At 41.2% G+C, this 19,962-nt stretch overlaps 1 protein-coding gene across 4 annotated transcripts in view; it reads right to left on the bottom strand.

Moving 5' to 3' along the window:
• GRID1 (glutamate ionotropic receptor delta type subunit 1) overlaps positions 1-19,962 on the bottom strand; it is a 1,096,368-nt gene that overhangs the window by 47,335 nt on the left and 1,029,071 nt on the right. For all 4 annotated transcript variants that reach the window (XM_061635045.1, XM_061635047.1, XM_061635044.1 and 1 more), the window contains one exon: positions 15,432-15,627. In XM_061635045.1, coding sequence (XP_061491029.1) covers positions 15,432-15,627 — 196 coding nt within the window. The remainder of the gene's footprint in view (positions 1-15,431; positions 15,628-19,962) is intronic.

Below are 19,962 nucleotides of genomic sequence, written 5' to 3'. Positions count from 1 at the left end.
AAAGCCATGACAGGCAAAACTGTTATAGTTTTAACCAGTTTTTACTTCCTTTGTATTTTATTCCTTGTACATTGCTTAGAGACAATTGAAGTTAAGCAGTGTATAAATTGTCTGAATAAATAAATGTAAAAACCATTGCAGCTTTACAGTATAGATATAACTCTATTAGAGAAGCCTAATTACTAGCTGCCACCTTTTATAGCAGGTGTAGCTAGACTTTTTTTGGTCTGAGGCTACATGCACCTTTGGCCAACCCTCCAGATGCCATATGTCAGTGGTGGGTGTGACCACTCCACACTCTTACACACAAACACACACACAGCCCCAGCTCCTCAGCTAAACCATGTTATTTAGCTGAGGAGGGGGCTATTGCTCCCTCATTAAATGATTGATTTGTGAGGGGGTGGTTTACATCCCCTTTAGGGTGCCCACCCCAGCTCTATGTCTACTTTAGACTGCACCCATCCCAATACATTTTTTAATTGCCAGCACCACAAAAATTGGTAGAGTCATGGGGGGAGGCAGAAAAAATGTGTGAGGCTGCATTTCAGGCCCCTGAATGAAGGATTACTCACCCTTATTTTAGAGACATGGGTAAATAGGATAATTTCCCTTAAAGATGTTTGTCCACAAATTATTACAGTACACTGAACTCCTAGATGGCATTTCAAAAGACAAATGTGAGTGAGCAGCCACTCAACTGCAAATAAATGGCAGAATGAAGAAAACAAAATCTAGTTCTTAGCTTTTGAATAATGAAATAAAACTGTCAAGGTTTCAGTCTTGTATTGCATACTGTAGACACCAAATGAAATCAAAGATGGCCTTAGCAAAATATCACACAGAAAACAAAAGGCTGATGTGTCAAACCAGGGGCCCCCAGAGGAAACTGTTTAGCCTATATGCAGCATATATCACATATTCTTCTGTGCAATTGTTTTCCCATAAAATTATCACAATTGTGCTTTGCTAAAGGGACAAAAATGAATCCACCATCACCTGTTTTACTGTATTACCAGGACGGTCACTTGCCTAATTGGAGGGTGTGGGTGAGGCTGCTGAAACCTCCCTGCTAAACCAGTGAGCTTTTGTAACTGTAACACCAATTTGAGGCTCAGAGTGTAAGGGAAAAGGATTTGAGAATGAAGTTGGCTTCCTTTGCAGCCACTTTCAGCAAAGATGGAAGTGTCTTCTTCTTGTCCTTCTTGGATCATTAAAGCATTTGGAATCAGGACACATAAAGAGGGAAGAGGAAGCTGACATACGGCTGCCTTCATTGAACCTGGCCCAAAGGTTCACATCTATGTCCTCTGAGCCTGACAAGAGCAACTGAAACAGATAAGGTAGTGTGGGTAGATAAAGTTACCCACTGATGGCCAAACCTTTGGGCAAATGTGATGTTTGCCAGATCCATAGTATAAGATAGCACCATTCTATTATATATTACAGCATGGATGCATCCCTCTTGCGCCTTAGTGTGGACTTGCCCCTTAGCCTACGAGGCAACACAGCAGAGGAGAAGCAGGCACAAGTACAGGCTGTAGAGTCTCCTGCTTCTGTCTAGGTGTGCCATAAACCCTGCTGCCTCTGCCAGTTCTGGCACATGTGCCAGGGTTTTGGCTACCTATAGCTTCAAGTAATAGGCCTGGTCCTGGCCTATGAACCACAAGCTCACTCACTGAATAGCATGGCTTGGGTGGTATTTTGTTAAATAGAGACAAGACCAGGAGCAAATGGAACCTGAGAGACAAGGCTGAATCAGACATGTTTACTTCATCTATTTTGTATTTGTCTCTTGCTTGAGGGTTTTTACTGTCACCAGCTCTCTTGAGCCTGCAATCTGCTGACAGGAATGATAGCCCATATCTACAGCATGCCTCCTATTTGCACCAGAGGTGCTTGGGGAAATATTATCATCCGTAGGCATTCCATTTCTATTACAAGCCAATGCCTGAAGAACACTGCTGTTCCAATCTCTGCTATACAAGTTGAATGCAGCTGAAAACAGAATTTCTCCCTTTCATTTTGAAAAGCTTTCCAGTCTGAGTCACAAAGGAAGCAAGCAATGAGGTTTTCTTTAACCCGGTTGCCTTCTCTGTTCCTCCTTTTATAGCATTGCAGTACTGAGGCCTTCATTGGCAATTTGGCACAGAAAGACTGCAATCCAACACAGGGAAATACACTTAAGCCCCTTGAAACCCACAGATTTAACTGTGCCCAAATCTGTGCTGAATTGCAACCATGAAGCTTACTGAGTCCCTCAGTTGGCTGTAAAGGATTCTGCCCTGCATCATAAAAACAAACCACTCTCAGTTGTCCTCTGCCAGTTACATGATTTAACATTAAATAGATTAAGATTCAAGATCATAATTTTATATATTTTAACTACAGCTCTACCAAAATGTCACAAGAACAAAATCTGAAGTAAAATTGGCAGGTTCATCTGTAGGTAAAACATTTGAGAAATTTAGCCAGAAGCAAAAAAGTTTCAGTAGGATTTTTTAGTCAATAAAGAATTTCATGTCTCTAGTGTTAACCTCTAGGCACTACAGATTAAATTACTTTATTTCCTCAGTTAGTGCTGTGATAGGCTTGAATAAGACATTCTAATCTTCCCCTTTAAAATTGAACGTTAGGTATTTGTATTTTAGATTCTGCAAATTATCACCTTATCAAATATGTGTCTGCACATTACTATCGGATTGGATGTGACAGCAAGACAGCATAATTTGCAAAATGAAAAAAGAAGGGGGTGTTTTATTGGGAAAATCATCAGGTACATGGAAAGAAACCATATTTCACATAGTTTCTACTAGAGTTCTGAAATGAAAATGTCACCTCAAACTCTTAAGGCTGAAGTAGCAGTTTATAAAACAAAATCACTTGAAGACAGGAAGCAAGTTCACTGCTTCAGTCAATTCAAAATATGAAACTCACTGGATCTTGGATTTGCAAAGGCAGTGGTATCTACAGAGCCTCCCTTTGTTGTTGTTGTTATGTGCCTCCAAGTCGACTGCGACTTATGGCGACCCTATGAATCAGTGACCTCCAAGAGCATCTGTCATGAACTGCCCTGCTCAGATCTTGTAAGTTCAGGTCTGTGGCTTCCTTTATGGAATCAATCCCTTTCTTGTTTGGCCTTCCTCTTTTTCTACTCCCTTCTGTTTTTCCCAGCATTATTATCTTGTCTAATGAATCATGTCTTCTCATTATGTGTCCAAAGTATGATATCGTCAGTTTCATCATTTTAACTTCTAGTGATAGTTCTGGTTTAATTTGTTCTAACACCCAATTATTTGTCTTTTTTGCAGTCTATGGTATCCACAAAGCTCTCCTCCAAGACCACATTTCAAATGTGTTGATTTTTCTCTTATTAGCATTTTTCACTGTCCAACTTTCACATGCATACATAGAGATTGGAAATACCATGGTCTGAATGATCCTGACTTTAGTGTTCAGTGATACATTCGAGGACCTTTTCTAGTTCTCTCACAGCTGCCCTCCCCAGTCCTAGCCTTCTTCCGATTTCTTGACTATTGTCTCCATTTTGGTTAATGACTGTGCCAAGGTACTGATAATCCTTGACAAGTTCAATGTCCTCATTGTCAACTGTAAAGTTACAGAAATCTTCTGTTGTCATTACTTTAGTCTTTTTGACTTTCAGCTGTAGTCCTGCTTTTGTGCTTTCCTCTTTAACTTTCATCAGCATTCGTTTCAAATCATTACTGGTTTCTGCTAGTACTGTGGTATCGTCTGCATATTGATATTTCCCCCTCCAATTTTCGCACCTCCTTCATCTTGGTCCAATCCTGCTTTCCGTATGATATGTTGCAGTTGAGGGGTGAAATAAAACACAGAGACGTCAGCTTGGGTTGAACAAGGGCCACTTTATTTAAATTATAGTAAACAAAACCCAATTTAAAGTGACCTGCAGAGGGAAACCTAGGTGCGGGAACTGTCTATAAGCAAGTAGCTTGCCATACAGCTCTCGGGCGACCAGCCCCTGCTGGGGCAAGGGCAAGCCCATCTGCTTACCCTTTACCCCAGCCACACCCTGCAGGTGAGTAGGGGGGCCTTCCCACATCATCCCCACCCAGGGCCGTATAACCCCTGGGTAGATGAGGATAAGTTGGCCCCAGAAGCAGCCCATATCCTGCCCTCGAGAGTAAAGCCCTGAGAGACAGGCCTCTGGAACCGCCAATCACCTCCAAAGGTGCCTAAGGGGGCCACCTAGCTGTCCTTACCTATTTCCCTTCCCGCACCTTCCCGCACCAGTGCTGAATCCATTGTCCTGTGAGGCATGACCTGTGAATACTTCAATTAGCCAAATGAGCCAAATCTGCCTATTGAAAACAACACCCCCTAACCTGATTCCCTCCCAGTCCTATAGTGTGGAGCAGGCAAAAAACCTGCCCGCCAACGAGGGTGGGCAGGATAAAAATTCCTACTAGGCCCTGAAGCAACCCCATAGGCACACCATAAAAGAGGGAGGGCGGGGTGGGCGTCGAGCAGCAGAAGAGGAAGGTGGAAGGGGCAGCTGGACTTACATAGTCCTATAGTCCCCGCCCCTTACGCTGCACGTCGCGCTGACGTCACGGGTGCGACGTGCGCGACGTGCGACATTGCCCCATTAACAGATGGGGGCAGCGTCTTCACCCCCACCTGCAATCATGCCCCGCTCGTCAGCTGCGCGGCGAGCGGAGCTTCGTTTCTGCATATAGATTAAATAAATAGGGTGATAAAATACACCCCTCCCTCCAAATTACTAAACATATTTGCGTCTTCTTAATCCCTTTCAACAGTGAATTAATGGGGGAAATCCCCAATAATCTCTCTGTTTCAGAAAAAGAAATACTTAACAATTGAATTGGCTGGATTTCACACTAATCTCTTAAAATTCATGTGTAAACTCAAGAGCCAGCTCTGGTAGTTAGAACTATTTAATATGAGTAATGATTAGCAATTATACATAGGATTTCCCCATTACATGTAATCAGTAATTGTTACAACGACCTTGCAAGGTATGCCAGTACTATTACCTCTGTACTGCAGACAGGAAGCTGAGGGTAAGGGACAGTGGGTTGCCTAAGAGCATCCTAGTGAGCATGTAGCTAAAGCACTATTTGAATCAGAAACCTTCTGGCTCACATATGCTTATATACTTTTTCAGTAAAGGAATCGGCTCTATTAGTTTTAAAGGGGTTCCTCAGTACATTTGTGGAATGAACCAGCAGCACATGTGTATGAAGTATTACCATCTCCTCTATAAAGGCAGTTCAGATATGCCCTTAAGAAACAAATGGTTAGGCACCTAACAAGGCAAATTCAAATCTGCATGACTTATACAATGACATAAAGCAAGCCCTTTTACCCTGCTAGATTCACTGAAAATCAATCACACAGTGATCAAGTACCACTACCGGATATAAATTTGCATAAGCTTTCAAAATGTATTTTGTAAAGTTCATTTCACAAGGCTGTTAAGGAAACTTTGAGTGTTATCAGTATGAGAGATAAAGTAGACTGTAACATGTGTATAACAATGGCATTTTAAAAAGACAGTAAGAAAACACAGAAATTGTCTGGGCTGGCCTTACCATTAGGCAGAATGAAGCAACTGTGTTAGGTGACCGATTCTAGATGTGGGAAGTGGCAGTCAGGGTTTGGAGGACAGAGCTATGTGTGCCACATAACTCGCTCTGTGCCCCTCCCCAGGTAACCTGTTGCAATCAGGTGTGGTGGAGGATGCTGTTCCTGACACCAATGTTGAAGAGTCAATGGCCAAACTGGTCAGCTTCTGCTTGTGTAACAGGAGGAGGGCACATCTGACCCTTCACCTCAGGCAGTGAAATACCTTTGTCCAGCCCTTCAAATTGTCACTGAAATTGTGTAGTTTCTTATCAAGTAATTTTATACGGTGAAATTTCATGCATTTTCTTATGTTATCTGATGTAATTTCACCACTCCTCAGCAGAATCTACATAAAAGGTGCTTCCTTCCCATTTACCTGTGTATGATTTTGCAGGTCTTTACTTTTCTAATATAAATACCTCTTTCCACTGAAACCCTGCACTGATTTTACACACACACACACACACACACACACACACACACACACACACACACACACACACAGAGAGAGAGAGAGAGAGAGAGAGAGAGAGAGAGAGAGAGAGAGAGAGAGAGAGAGACTTCCTATATGTGATCCATGAGGCAAATTATACAGATAGGCATTTGTGCAAATAGCACCTTGAATGTGTGGAGGCTAGGGGCATGAGTTGTGGGTCTGATTCTGATCCTCTTTCTACACATTCATTTATTCACTGGATGGCTGTCTACTCTGCACAGGGTTTTTATCGCCCCACCCCGGCAAAAAAAAAAAAAATACACACACAATGACACACACCTGAACCAGGACATATGAATAGCTTAAATGATAATTAGGCATTAAGGGGGAAACCAGCGATTTGGTGAGACTCTGCAGTTCAAATTAACTCTGGACTCAAACATAAAAAAATATATATTTTTTAAAGATGTTTTTAGTGCTTTAACATCTGCCACCCTGGGCTCCCTTCGGGAGGATGGGTTTTAACAACAGCAACAATAATGTCCAATGGGAAGATGAGGAAGCTTCCTTGGTATAATCCACATTTCAAATGAAATGTATTTATTAGTCAGATTGCATTTCATGGTTCCATTCATGGGAATATTTCCCCTGTTCCATTTGCTAATGTTAATTTGGTTCTGAAAAAATAAAATTTCTAGGCATTGTATTGGACATGATCAAGTCTGTTTATTCAAAGAGTTCATTGAGCTGTGAAGAATGACATTAAAAATATGAGCATTATATTTTATTTGACAATGTTATTAAATATTAGGTCCTGCTTATGCCAGGGTTTAATCATGTGGCAACCGAGGTCAGCCAGGTGCTGGAATGGAGCTAGGTTAGCATTCAAGTGCTTGGGCAAAGCAGATTGAGTTAAAAAGACATTCATGCCAGAAAATTAAAAATCAGAGTTAATTTGACAATGTTATCATATAAATGTAAATAACTTACCAACTCTACAGTGAATCCCAGAATGGAATATATTGGCATTCTAACCAGTTTTCCCGGCATGACACTAAAACGTGAATATTAAATAAGTCTAGCAATAATAAATGGATGTTTGTGTAATATGTATATAAAATATGTATCTTGACATTCTTATGCATTCACCATCTGACATAATAAAAGGGTGTTAAATGGTGGCATATACATGTTAAGTGTGCTGTTAACCCCTTTGGACCCAGCCAAGTGTATTCAAGGCAGCTGAGGTTGTATGTGTGCAGCTCTGTAAAAGAAGCTGTAATCCTATGATTAGCTGCTTGCCCAGGAAAGGGGGAGCAGGGAAATGACATTCAGTCCCCTCGCCCTTCTTCCAAAAAACATATTGGCAAGTTGTGAGTTTTGCTTACCAGGCTCCACAAGTGCTCTCTTGGCATGTAGGGTAGGGCTCGGGAATAAAAAAATACAAGATATTTAGCTCGGGCTATCTGCTTTCACACACCTATATCTCCTAGCTGGTTTGGGGTATATGTGTGAGGCCACACTTTTGCATCTTAATGAATTGTATGATCCAGATGCTTTCCATAAGATCCTAAGCAGATGGACACCTGATTATATTGCTCCAGCATGACTGTTGCAAGGTAGGACATTCAAGCAAAGCCAACGTCATTCTTTCTCCCTTTTTCAGTGGCCATGGAGGCAAAAAATGAGGATGCAGTAATGAGATCAACTGAAAAGTTTGAGGCTAATGCACCTGACTCAGAAAGACCGCTGCTAATTAAAACAATATTCCTGGACTGAAGATGGCAAAGAAGACAGCAAGTGAACTAATCAGGGGGCACGTGAGTATAAGGGCATGATCTAAAGCTCATTAAAGTCAATGGAGGTTTCTAACCAAGTGCAATGGTGCAAGAATCACATTCATGATGCAGAACACTCTCAATAGTCTCAATATACAAGACAAACATTACATACATGCCTTCTAGTGTAGGGCTAGTACATATGAACGGTATGTATCTCATATATTCAATATATGTTGAATATGAGTTCATATTCAATTGGCATGCAATATGTCATACGTTCCTGACTCCAATCACATGCTGTTCAGTGTCTGACTAATGGCAAGTGATTACCATGAGATTAGGAATGCTAGACATTTCGCCATTGGCCCATTTCGTCTATTATGCCATCATTGTTTTTCACTTGAGAACAAGGAGACTACAGTTGCCACTGATATTTCACCCAAAGTGATTTGTGGGGCTCCTCCTGAGGCAAAACTTCTAAGACATTTCCAGAGAAGCCAAGAGTGCTTCCGTCACGCTAGCAACTTTTCTTTGGGGGCTCACAGCTCCCCAGGCTGTTGCCATATTTCATCTAACATGAAATCTGAAGTTAATCGTATCTGATAAATACTGAGAGAAAGCAAATCGGATTTGATAAAACTATTGATATTTCTCAAAGGATGCATGGCATATCTCTAGGCTCATTAGGGTGGGGCTGAATCACATTGTGGGGGCCTGAAGGAATGCATGCCGAGTTAGTTTAATAGCTGGACATTTCATATTAAACATTAAGTGATCTGAGAAATATCCTTGTTGTGGACTGATGGCCCATTACCCAGTTCTTTGTGAGTATTCATTTGTGCTCCACAAAGCTTTTCCAAAACTGATGTTTATGGAAAGGTGATAGATGTGCTACTGATGTATATTCCATTTTTAAAAGTCAAAGTATACTGGTCTTGCTCTGTTTTACCTATCCAGGATCAGCTTACATACAAAATGTCTAGGAGTAAACAAGCAGAAAGCTGCTTCTATCTGACAATGACAGCTGTAACATAGAGAAGCATTATAGTAGATGGAGTGAGATCTGAGGTGGATAAGACTGGGAAATAGTGCCTTAGGGATATTACATTTTTAAAATCCCCGATGTCAGATCGATACAGCTGTTCAAACACAACTGAAGTCACAGGACTCTAGAAAAATGGCAGTGCATCTAGAATGTGCCAGGCATTTATCACGCCTTTCCCCATTAAAATCTTTTAAACAATATAAATAGGTGGTCTAGGTTTTGGCTTTTCAGCAATTTTTCACTAAAAATGGAAAAAAGATAAGCCACGGATGTAACTTCTGCCTGTTTATAACTATTCAGAGAAAAACGTAAAGTGGAAAGTGGCGCCAACTAAGTACAGTTGTCACACAGAACAAAGGATTAACCAATTCAGAGGGTTTCTCTAATGGCTGTGCAAATGGAAGGCACACAACCGATCTTTCTCTTCACTCCCTCCCCCGCAGCCCCCCGCCCACTGACAATGTTCTCCAGAAGGCACTCCTCTAACAGCAGGGTGTGTGTCATATAAGGTTGCGGAGGGGATAATTGCACCCCCTATTGGTAATTCCTCCTCCCACTGCAGCTCCATTTGATACAGCCCCCATTGTTCAGAGGGCCCTGACTCTCCAGACTGTGTTTTTAGGAGCACAGGGGGCCGCAAGAGAAGAAAAAGATTGGTTGTGCAAGCTGAAATTGCATACAATCCAGAGACAGAAATAGAGTTTGTTGAACTTCCCCATTTATTCATCAACAATCCTCAGAATGGGGGAGAGATACATAAAAAGGTGAAATGCAGGAAACTGCATTTATGGCAAGAAGCACAAGCACTCATTAGGAACTTAATACAAGACTCTTTGAAGTCTGTGGAACTATGGGTAAAGGTCATACACTCTTGTAATAATAGCTCATCAAATGCAGAGTTTGACTTTTTTATGTATACAAGCCTTGCTCACTTATGCTTCTTAGCATAATAGCCATTGTGTATCTGAGTCACCTTTTTAATGTACCTCCAGAGATCTGTTCCCAGCAGCCACTGCAAATCTCCTCTCCTCCAGTGACCAGTTAGACTGGTTGGGATCTCCTGCAACACAACATTCCATTTAAAAAGCTTTAAATGCTAACTTGACTGTGCTCGAGTTCTGGCTTCCTTTATCAGGATGATTTTATATCTTAAATGGAAAATTAGAATGTCACATTTTCAGAATTTTTCTGTAACCATGATATGTTGAAAGACAGTGCATCACATTTCAAATTTCTATGTATTGTGGAAGTAGCCTCACACTTTTAATAGTCTCATCGATGAACAAGTCCCAAGGGCTAAAGGTGAAGTGTTGGCAGGGGGAGATGAAACAGGTGGTAGTAGGGGTGGGATATCATTTGGACCCCCAACTCTAGCAGTTCTTTGACTTCCCGTCTTATGGACTTAAGTATACTGCCATTCATATCATCCTCTGTGTGTGTGGAGGGGAGGGGGATGAATGAAAGATAATTCTTTGGCTGCTTTTCTTGTTCTAACTATTCAGGACATCACAAAGTGTGTGGTATGGATTTCATTGCTTAAATGTTTCTGTTTGGCATTTAGGAATGAAGAAAGCAGCAGGGCAAATTCCACGTTTTGGGGCATCTTAGGCAAGAGGTTTTCAGTGGGTGGCCCTCTCTGAAAGAACCCATCTTTTTCACAGCCACTGCCCATTCGCTTGCCTTTCCCTCTGTGCCCAATCCAATCCAGAGACAGTGAGAGGACAAGGCATACTGAGATGACAACTCCTTTCCTCTGCTTCTTTCATTGCATGCTCACTCTGAGAGGGCAAGCGAATAGGTGGCAACAGCAAGGAGGAAAAGCAACAGGGCCAGGGGATTCCAGGTAGTAGAAACAGGCTCTGATGCCCCATGCTTAACAAGGCTGACTTCTGAAACCAGGTCTGCAACGCAGACAGACAAAAGTCTTTATCCTTAAGCCAATGAATCTCACAGTCCCTGTAAGTAAAGGGGCTGTTCTTTATGTAGACACAGTGGGCAAGTAAACAAGCTTGTAGGAATTTATTGTGATCATTAGTATGTATCTGCATTGTGGTTAGAAACATCCACACCGGAATGCGAACCCTGTTTTGTTTTAGTGAGTGAGTCTACTTGAATGTAATATAATCGTGGAGTATGCTTCAGTTCTCCCACTCATCCTTGATATGGTAAATTCCTTGCAATGTGCCTTTTCCCCTGTGATTTTCATGTGGAGAACCTTCTTTTGAGCACAGCTCACATGGTGAGATGAGGTCTGTGATTTGCCGTGTCCTGCAGAATAACTGCTTTCAATGGCTTTCCAAAGATATGGGAAATCTCAGGTCTCAGCAAGTTGGGAGCGCATTCAGGAGAGATTATCACATAAAAATGACAGGTGAAAGTCACATTGCAGTAACTTTGCAACATCAAAAATGAATGTGACAATCAGGCTTGAGAGAGGATATGAGGCGAGGGAAAAGAATAGCAGCATTAGGTTGCAATTCTTTGTCCTGTTGATTTCAGTAGAATTTTTGCTCACACACCTGCAGTGCTAGAGGTTAAATTAAATTGCTCAGGTTGTATTAAAAGTAGCTAGAAAAAAAGTTTTTCTAGATAATTATTCAAACTGTAACAAAAGGAAAATTAACAGAAGGGAAGAAAATGTCATAGTATGGCTAAGAAATCTTCATTGTTGTGGCTTATGATGCATCCTCTGTACTCCCATTTACTCCTGCCAACTTCTGTTCTGCAGACATCTACTCTCTGTTTATACCTATATGTAGAACTAGCTGTAGCACAGGAGAAATTAGTTGGGAAGTAACTGTGTATGTACCATGGGTTTCAACATTACCATAAGGTAGAAGTTGAATGGTTCCTCTGTTGTTGCTCTAGTTACATTCCACATCATATGCTATATAGACAAAATGTGAGTTGCCCTTAAAATAAATAATGTGACAGATGTACAGGATCCAGTATAAGGTTTCAAGCCCCCTCTGATCATCCAACCCAATAGCTGCCACTTGAATCTAGCAAACAAAAAGTTTTAAGATGTTTAAAATTATGTGTGTGCATGGTCGAGGAGATATGGGTGAATGAATGCACGAGTAAGTGGAATTACATGTCAAAAAAGCAACAATTCTATGGATGGGTGAATGCAGAATGACATTTGACTTGGAGGCTGAATGTCTGGAACAAGTAAACAATGTGGTCCGACTCCAGAAATAGTTGCATGCAACAATATGCACAAAGAGAGGAGTGGAGATGTACATTCAAATAAATATTATGATATCAATGGAAATGTGCAATCCTAGCCACACCATGTTGTGGCATGGGAGGCACCATCTCTCTGAATGCCAGAAGTTGGGGAACATGAACAGGACATCACTCATTTATTTATTTATAAAAATATTTTTATACCACAGTTTCATAAAAAGTATCAAAGTGGTTTACATCAATTATAGTACACTGAAACCTCATAAACATTTAAAATCAAAGGCCATCTGCTGTTACAGAAGATATTGCCTTGTCTGCATTAATCTAGTGGCACAGAATCATTTTCAGCAAATGTTTAAAAGTTAGAGCAGAAGGTGCCTGCTGAATCTCCATTGAGGAGCATTCCACAGGATTGGACCAATGATATTAAAGACTAGGTTTCATGTCAATGTCAAATGAACTTCACCAACTCATCCCCTGCTTGTGGGCTTCGCAAAGGCATCTGACTGCCATTGTGAGAAACAGCATGCCAGACTAGATGGACCTTTGGTCTTCTCTGGCAAGGCTCTTTTTATGTTCTAGATAAATTGCACCTAGATATGCATCATGATGCAGAGATGCCTCCACATCCAGCTTATGCATTCTCCCTTGGTTGAATGTGGTGTTTTCACCATTAGATTGTTGTAGGCCACATTTGCGCTATACATTTAAAGCAATATTATACTACTTTAAACAGACATGGCTTCTCCCAAAGAATCCTGGGAACTGTAGCTTGTTAAGGATGTCGACAGTTGTTAGGAGATCCTATATTCCCCCTATTCCAAGAGTCCCCTGGGAAAAGGGATTGTTAAACCACTCTGGTTTGCAGAGCAGTGCACATGCTGCCATGGAACCTGTGTTTTTTAAAAAATAAATAATAAAATAAAAAACTTGTTCTCTTCCTGATGCTGCCTGGTAAGCTGTTTGGGGTGGGGGTAGGAGCAGAGTGATCAGGCCAGCTGCTGCAGTGGTCCCACCATTCTCCCTTTCCCTGCTTACTGAGCAGCATATTTTGTTTTAAAAAAAATAGTCCTGCTAAGGTGGCCCTCAGTTCTCAGTGTTAGTTCCGAGCACCAGAGACTGCAGAGTTCACTGCAACCACACACGCAACTATGTTCATTTTCAAAGTGTGCCTGTGTGATGCACGTGCAGCTAGAACTCAGCAATATACCTGATTTTTTAAAAAAAAACGAAGGAGAAATGTAACCTCTACCCTTCCTGTGCTGCTAGGACACTGAGGAAAGATCAACCTTTTCTCCACCCACCCAGCCACTCTGCATTGACCAGGCAAAAATGGGAAAGGTTTCCTTTACTTTCTGTGTTGGCTGGCACTCAGCTGAGCATCATGTCTGATGCTGCACAACTGATTTCTTTCTTTCTTTCTTTTTAAGAAAAGAAGAAAGGAAACCCTTCCTGATGCTTTCTGCTAAGTTTAGGTGGGGAGGTGGAAGAAATCAGATTGATCAATACTTCAGGGGTGGTGCAGCAGGAAACTGGTCGGTGGACAAAGTGGGACAGCAGGGGCAGAGGGCACAATGTAGGGAGGGGCTGGAGGGCACCTTGGCCAGGATCCCCTCAAACCTAGCAGCACCACTGTTTACATGGATCCTACAAGAGCACCAGTGGAGTGCAGGATAGTGCGCTGAAAATTATGTAATTTAGCTGAACATCTGACGATGTACAACCAGAGTATAGCACTGTGCAGATTGTTTTCACATTATTGTGCATCTTATGTATGTGGATGTGTGCCACTGCAGATACATCCTTAAAGCCTTTGCTTTTGGATAGTTGAATCCTTAATTAGGTGGTTTGATTTAAATAAAGCTGCATATTACAACTTTATATGTTGCCTTCTTGAGATACCAATGTAGTAATAGTAGTAGTAGTAATAGTAGCAGCAGCAGCACTATTACTGCTACTACTACTACTACTTGTAGTAATAATAATAACTAAAAATTATAGCTACTGATTATTTTCAAAAGGAAAAACAATCTTTAATACATTTGCTTTCATTTCCTGTTTCAGTAACACTTTGGATTTGCAATCTATGACCATTTCCTAGAAGGGGGAGACCTAGTTGTCATTTTACTTGTCTTGATAACCTTCAGGCTCAACTACTGCATTATGTTCTCTCTGCGGCTACATTTGAAAATTGTCCAGAACCTTCCAGTAGTTCAAAATGTGATAACCTACTTATTTGTAGGAGTTGCTGATGGGAGCATAGAAGACCAATGTTCAGAGAGGTGAGCTGGCTTACAAGCTGTTTTGGAGCACAATTGAAAGTGGTGTTAGTGTTCCTTTCTCCCTTTCTTCTCCAGAACACTGAGATAGCTAGCCCAAGCAGGGCTTGATCTGACCCCATAATTACCAGAGCTTAGACTTATGAAAACAAGAAACACGGTCTTCTTAGTGATAGCACCTTCCCTATGGGATGCCTTGCCCAAGGAGGCCTGTCAAGTCACCTCTGTCTTCACTTTTAGAAGGTTAGTAAAAACTGTTTTGTTCCAAGACACCTCTCTCTCTCTCTTTCTCTCTCTCTGTGTGTGAGTGAGTGAGGGGAGTGGAGAGAGATCTAAACTACTAATGTTTAATTAGATACTGCTTGTGCAACAGGATTACACCTTTCTCCCCCTCCCCAGTCTTTTGTGCACCATGAAATCTGCTCATGGGTGACTCTACAGAGCGCATTTTGGGTGACATCTGGGGTCCACAGGGGGGAAGTCCACACATGCAATGGTGGATTCCACCCAGTGTATTTATACACTATATTTATTGCCACCCAAGGTTTCTGTGAAGCTATGTTTGGTTTCTTTTTTACTTTTATTTTTCTCAGAGCTGAATATGAACCACTGGCTTAGCAAGTGACTCAATGCATAAAATAACAAGAACTAATACTCTCACTTGGATGAAAGAAAACTGCAGGAATCAGAAATTCACAAGAAAGTACAAAGAATGTAATAAAAGTTTTAATGGATTAGAACAATAGCCATTCACAATTGGAAGTCTGGACTCCTACTGTGGGTTCATCAAAGGCAATATGATTTTGATTGTCACCTAAGTGCCAGCCTCAGTTTAGGGAAAAAAATAATACTGCAAAAAGATCACACCAATCTTGTTCCAAACAGATTTGCAGCTTTCTTGAGAAGAATAACTGGCAATACAATAGCTGTGCCCTGGATGTTTATTTTTAAATCTCTTTATTAATACTGGTTTATTACTTTTACAAACAGTAAATGAATTTATGTCATCCTCAATGAAAATATTAAATACAAACCTTCTATGGGTAAATTAATTATGCATCCATTCTTACCTTCCGGATGCCTTCAGAAGGATTTGCTACACAGTTATCAGCTCCATTATTCTTACTGGTTGTCTTCCACAGTTCAGCAAAGGTGCTGTCTTGCTCTAAAGGATTTGTTCCTTTTGCTTTAAAGTATTCATAAACTGCAGAATCCCTGACAGTACCATAAGATACATCCATTTGTTTGGAAAGATCCTGAAATGTTCTGAAATGCAAGAGTAGTTGAAATGTTAGTGGAATGTGGGAAACATAAACTTTTCCATTTTTCTGTCTGAAGAAAGCAAGTGAAGTCTTGGGCCAAACTGCAGTTACCTAGACCTTCTTTCAAGAAAGGAAGGAAGGAAGGAATTAAAAGTTGTGAGGGAAAGCCAATTTGATCATGGTAGCAATGCTGGGGAGAGGGGAGGGCATGAAGATGAGACACACTATGGCTCTTTTCAAAGGACTTCAGGTTTTTTTAGCCTCTTATTAGATATTTCCCCTGAAAATGTAACAAGGGGATTAACAACATATATCATGCAAAAAAGAAAAGAAAAAAGAAAATCCTAAAAGTATAGTAATAGCAAACATGTCCATTGCTGAAATGCATCAGATGTTAAACACTAAATCTTTGATTCTCAGTTTAAGAAAAACTGAAGATATTTTTAACAATGAAATTGTTAATTTCATTAGGCAGTTTTGAATTGGTCCTCCTAGTACTGTGGCTCAAGCAGAGGAGTCTGCACATAGAAGAGGAGGAGAGGTGATTTTTACTGATGCCCACTCCTTCTTGCAGCCCCCAGTGCCTCCTGAAACTCTGTTCTAGAGAGTTCTGCCACCCGTCAGTGGATGCCTTCCACTGGGTCAAAAAACTTGTGCTTGTGCAAGGACACCAATTGGATACAGCCCATTTTTTCTTAAATCATAAAACTTCAGTACTTTCACTATTTAGCATGAGTTTTATTTTTATTTATTTTATTTTATTCGATTTCTATACCGCCCACAGCCAAAAGGCTCTCAGGGCGGTGCACAACAGGGAATAAAATACAATAGAATCACAAGAAACAGTAAAAACATACATATCAAACAATTAAACAACCTGGTATACAATAAGAGCTAAAAATAGATTAAAATAATAGATTAAAATGCCTGGGAGAATAAAAAGGTTTTAACCTGGCGCCGAAAGGATAGAAGTGTAGGCTCCAGGCGCACCTCATCGGTGAGACTGTTCCATAATTCGGGGGCAGCCACTGAAAAGGCCCTAGATCTTGTAACGACCCTCCGAGCTTCTCTGTGGGTCGGAACTCGGAGGAGGGCCTTTGATGTTGAATGTAGTGACCGGGTAGGTTCATATCGGGAGAGGCGTTCCGCTAGGTATTGTGGTCCCGCGCCATGTAAGGCTTTATAAGTCAAAACTAGCACTTTGAATTTAGCCCGGAAACAAATAGGTAGCCAGTGAAAATGAGCCAGAACAGGTGTTATATGTGCGGACCGCCTGGTCCTTGTCAACAGTCTAGCTGCTGCGTTTTGCACTAGCTGTAGTTTCCGAACTGTCTTCAAAGGCAGCCCCAAGTAGAGCGCATTGCAGTAATCTAATCTAGAGGTTACCAGAGCATGCACAACTGAAGCGAGGTCGTCGCTTTCCAGATAGGGACGTAGCTGGGCTACCAACCGAAGGTGATAGAACGCATTCCATGCCACCGAGGCCACCTGAGCCTCGAGAGACAGGAATGGATCGAAAAGAACCCCCAAGCTATGAACCTGTTCCTTCAGGGGGAGTGTAATCCCATCTAGAACAGGTTGAACATCCACCATCTGGGCAGAGAAGGCACTCACCAACAGCGTCTCAGGATTGAGCCTCAGTTTATTAGCTCTCATCCAGTCCATTATCGTGGCCAGGCAACGGTTCAGCACATCAACAGCCTCACCGGAAGAAGATGAGAAGGAGAAATAGAGTTGCGTGTCATCAGCATACTGGTGACAACGCACTCCAAAGCTCCTGATGACCGCGCCTAGTGGCTTCATGTAGATGTTAAAAAGCATAGGGGACAGAACCAATCCCTGCGGGACTCCACAATGGAGAGTCCAGGGTATCGAGCAATGTTCCCCAAGCCCTACCTTCTGGAGACGGTCCACCAAGTAGGAGCGGAGCCACTGCCAAGCAGTACCACCAACTCCCAACTCCGTGAGTCTCCCCAGAAGGATACCATGGTCGATGGTATCAAAAGCAGCTGAGAGATCAAGGAGAATCAACAGAGTAACACTCCCTCTGTCCCTCTCCCAACATAGGTCATCATACAGGTTAACCATAAGTAAGCCTACTTGCCATCAATAAATACACCAATATAAGATCATTCAATTTTTTTAACAACTGTTCCATAATGAAGTTATTTTTCAGAATTTTTCATTCTGTTTCTTCTATATCCACATCAATATAGCAGAAGATGACTGTGGTGGATGGTGACTACTTACTCCTGCCCAGCCCAGTAGGGTAGCCTGCTAGCAATGGATGCACTGCCCTATTTCCCTGTCTTCTTACCACCACCCACTTATTTGCCACATAGGGCAAGAGGTGCAGAATTCCCAGTGCCTTGTAGTGGTCTACTTGGAAGTAAAGACAACAAAATAACATTTATTGAAACTCTGGAAGGATCCATTTTCAACAGGGAGGGTTGCACTATAGAATGGTAATGGAAGATTCCTCTAACAAAAATCTTGCAGTAAGGGCTATTCCGGGTACAGTCCAGGAGATGAAAGAGGCATATGAGAGTAGCAGCTTGGTGGCCCTGGCTGTCATTCACAGAATATTCAAAAGCCAGCGGGAAAACATTTCAACCTCCCAGAACACTCTGTAAGCAACTTCACTGAGTGGCAACCTTGGTGCAAAGGAACTTCAAAGAGAGACTGCAACATGAAATCTTCTAGGACGTCATGGGGGGGCAAGGACTTCACCCACATAAAACTGGCAGAGGGAGGAAGAACTCTGTATGAGAGTCAGGGAAGAGGAGATTTCCGAGGTTGAGAGACTGGAAGAGGAAAGGAAAGCTCCCAGGCGGGAGGGTCTGCCATTTTCTGTGAGGGCAGGAGGGGAGAATTAAGCATGATTTTTGTATACTGACTAGACTGTACTTGTACATTGTTTTTGTATTTTATATATCTTGCTTCTGATTTCCCCCTCCCTTAATTATATCTTAGGTTGTTGCTGTTATATATGTATGACGTTTTACCGTTGCACCTGGGACAACTTATGTTGTGAGACTTTGTATTTTACTGAGTATTTCTCATTATAATTGCTTAAATTTTTTATATTATATAGATATTACATTAAGTATTCATATATATTGTTTTTTCCATTCTGTGTTGTAAAGACCCCAGGGTGGGTCTTGATGAAGGGTGGTATATACGTGGAATAAAATAAATAAAAAATAAAGAGGACTACCAGCTAGGGATGTACATATGTGCCTCAATCTATTCTGATAGTAATTCCCACTTTCAATTGACATTTTCCATTCTGCTAGAATTGATTTTTTTTTGTAAAAGCCTTTCTTCCATTTCGTCATCCACTGACCCGTAAATATACATGTTTTAACATATAGCATGCAGTAGACACATATCTCAGCTATCAACAGATATTTATAAATCAGTTACCTTCACTGATTTGTGAATTTCCATAGAGGTAACCCTGTTAGTCTGTTGTAGCAAAACCAGCAAAAAGTCTTGTGGCACCTTAAATCAAAGTTAATAAAGCTCATCACAAAACCATCTTTGGCTGCATTTCTAATCATGTCTACTCAGAAGTCCCACTGGACAGAATGGAGCTTTCTGCCAGGTAAGTTAAGACTGCAGCTGATCTTGCCCAGTTAACCACATATAACTCCTTTTTATTGCAACATTGTATTTCATAACTGTGCATTTTATACAGAATATGATCACATGTGTATAACTGCTTAAACATAATGCTCAAGCTAATTTATATTTTAAATGTTTGTAATAAACATGTTTTTGTTTTTGAAAACTTTATATCCTTTTATGTGCCAATGTATTCCAGCCATGTGAAAAAGAACAATAATGAATGATGTGTTCCATTGTTTTTTACATTCAGTTGAGATTTGGCTGGGAGTGGACAAAAACCTTTTTAAAGTAAAATGTAGAGGATGGATGGTCAAAAATGAGCATCCAGATGCAGATGGTTCTTTCCAGTTTGAAAAAGAGATTCAGACTAAGGAGCACAGATAGAGTCTATAGGTAACAAAAGAGGTCACCTTTCCATATGAACAGAATAATGAATGAATGATGCATTCCACTGGTTTTTAAAATTCACAGTGGGAAGCATATTAAGGTTGCAATCCTAATTCCACTTACCTGGCAGTAAATCCCAATGAATTCAGTGGAATATATTTCTGAGTAGACATGGTTAGGATTGGAGCCTTGGGGCAGTATTCAACTAAATAATTTCATGAGTGCAAGGATTACTGCTAGCGCAATGGGACATTCCCTCCCTCTCCCTCCATACTGTCCCCAAATTTGCTCCAGAGGGTTGGGGGAATCCCCAGAACAGATT

Source organism: Rhineura floridana, chromosome 7, assembly GCF_030035675.1.
Source record: "Rhineura floridana isolate rRhiFlo1 chromosome 7, rRhiFlo1.hap2, whole genome shotgun sequence".
Lineage (NCBI taxonomy): Eukaryota > Metazoa > Chordata > Lepidosauria > Squamata > Rhineuridae > Rhineura > Rhineura floridana.
The sequence above is the reverse complement of the archived record's forward strand: the minus strand, read 5'-3'. Positions and strand labels throughout refer to the sequence as shown.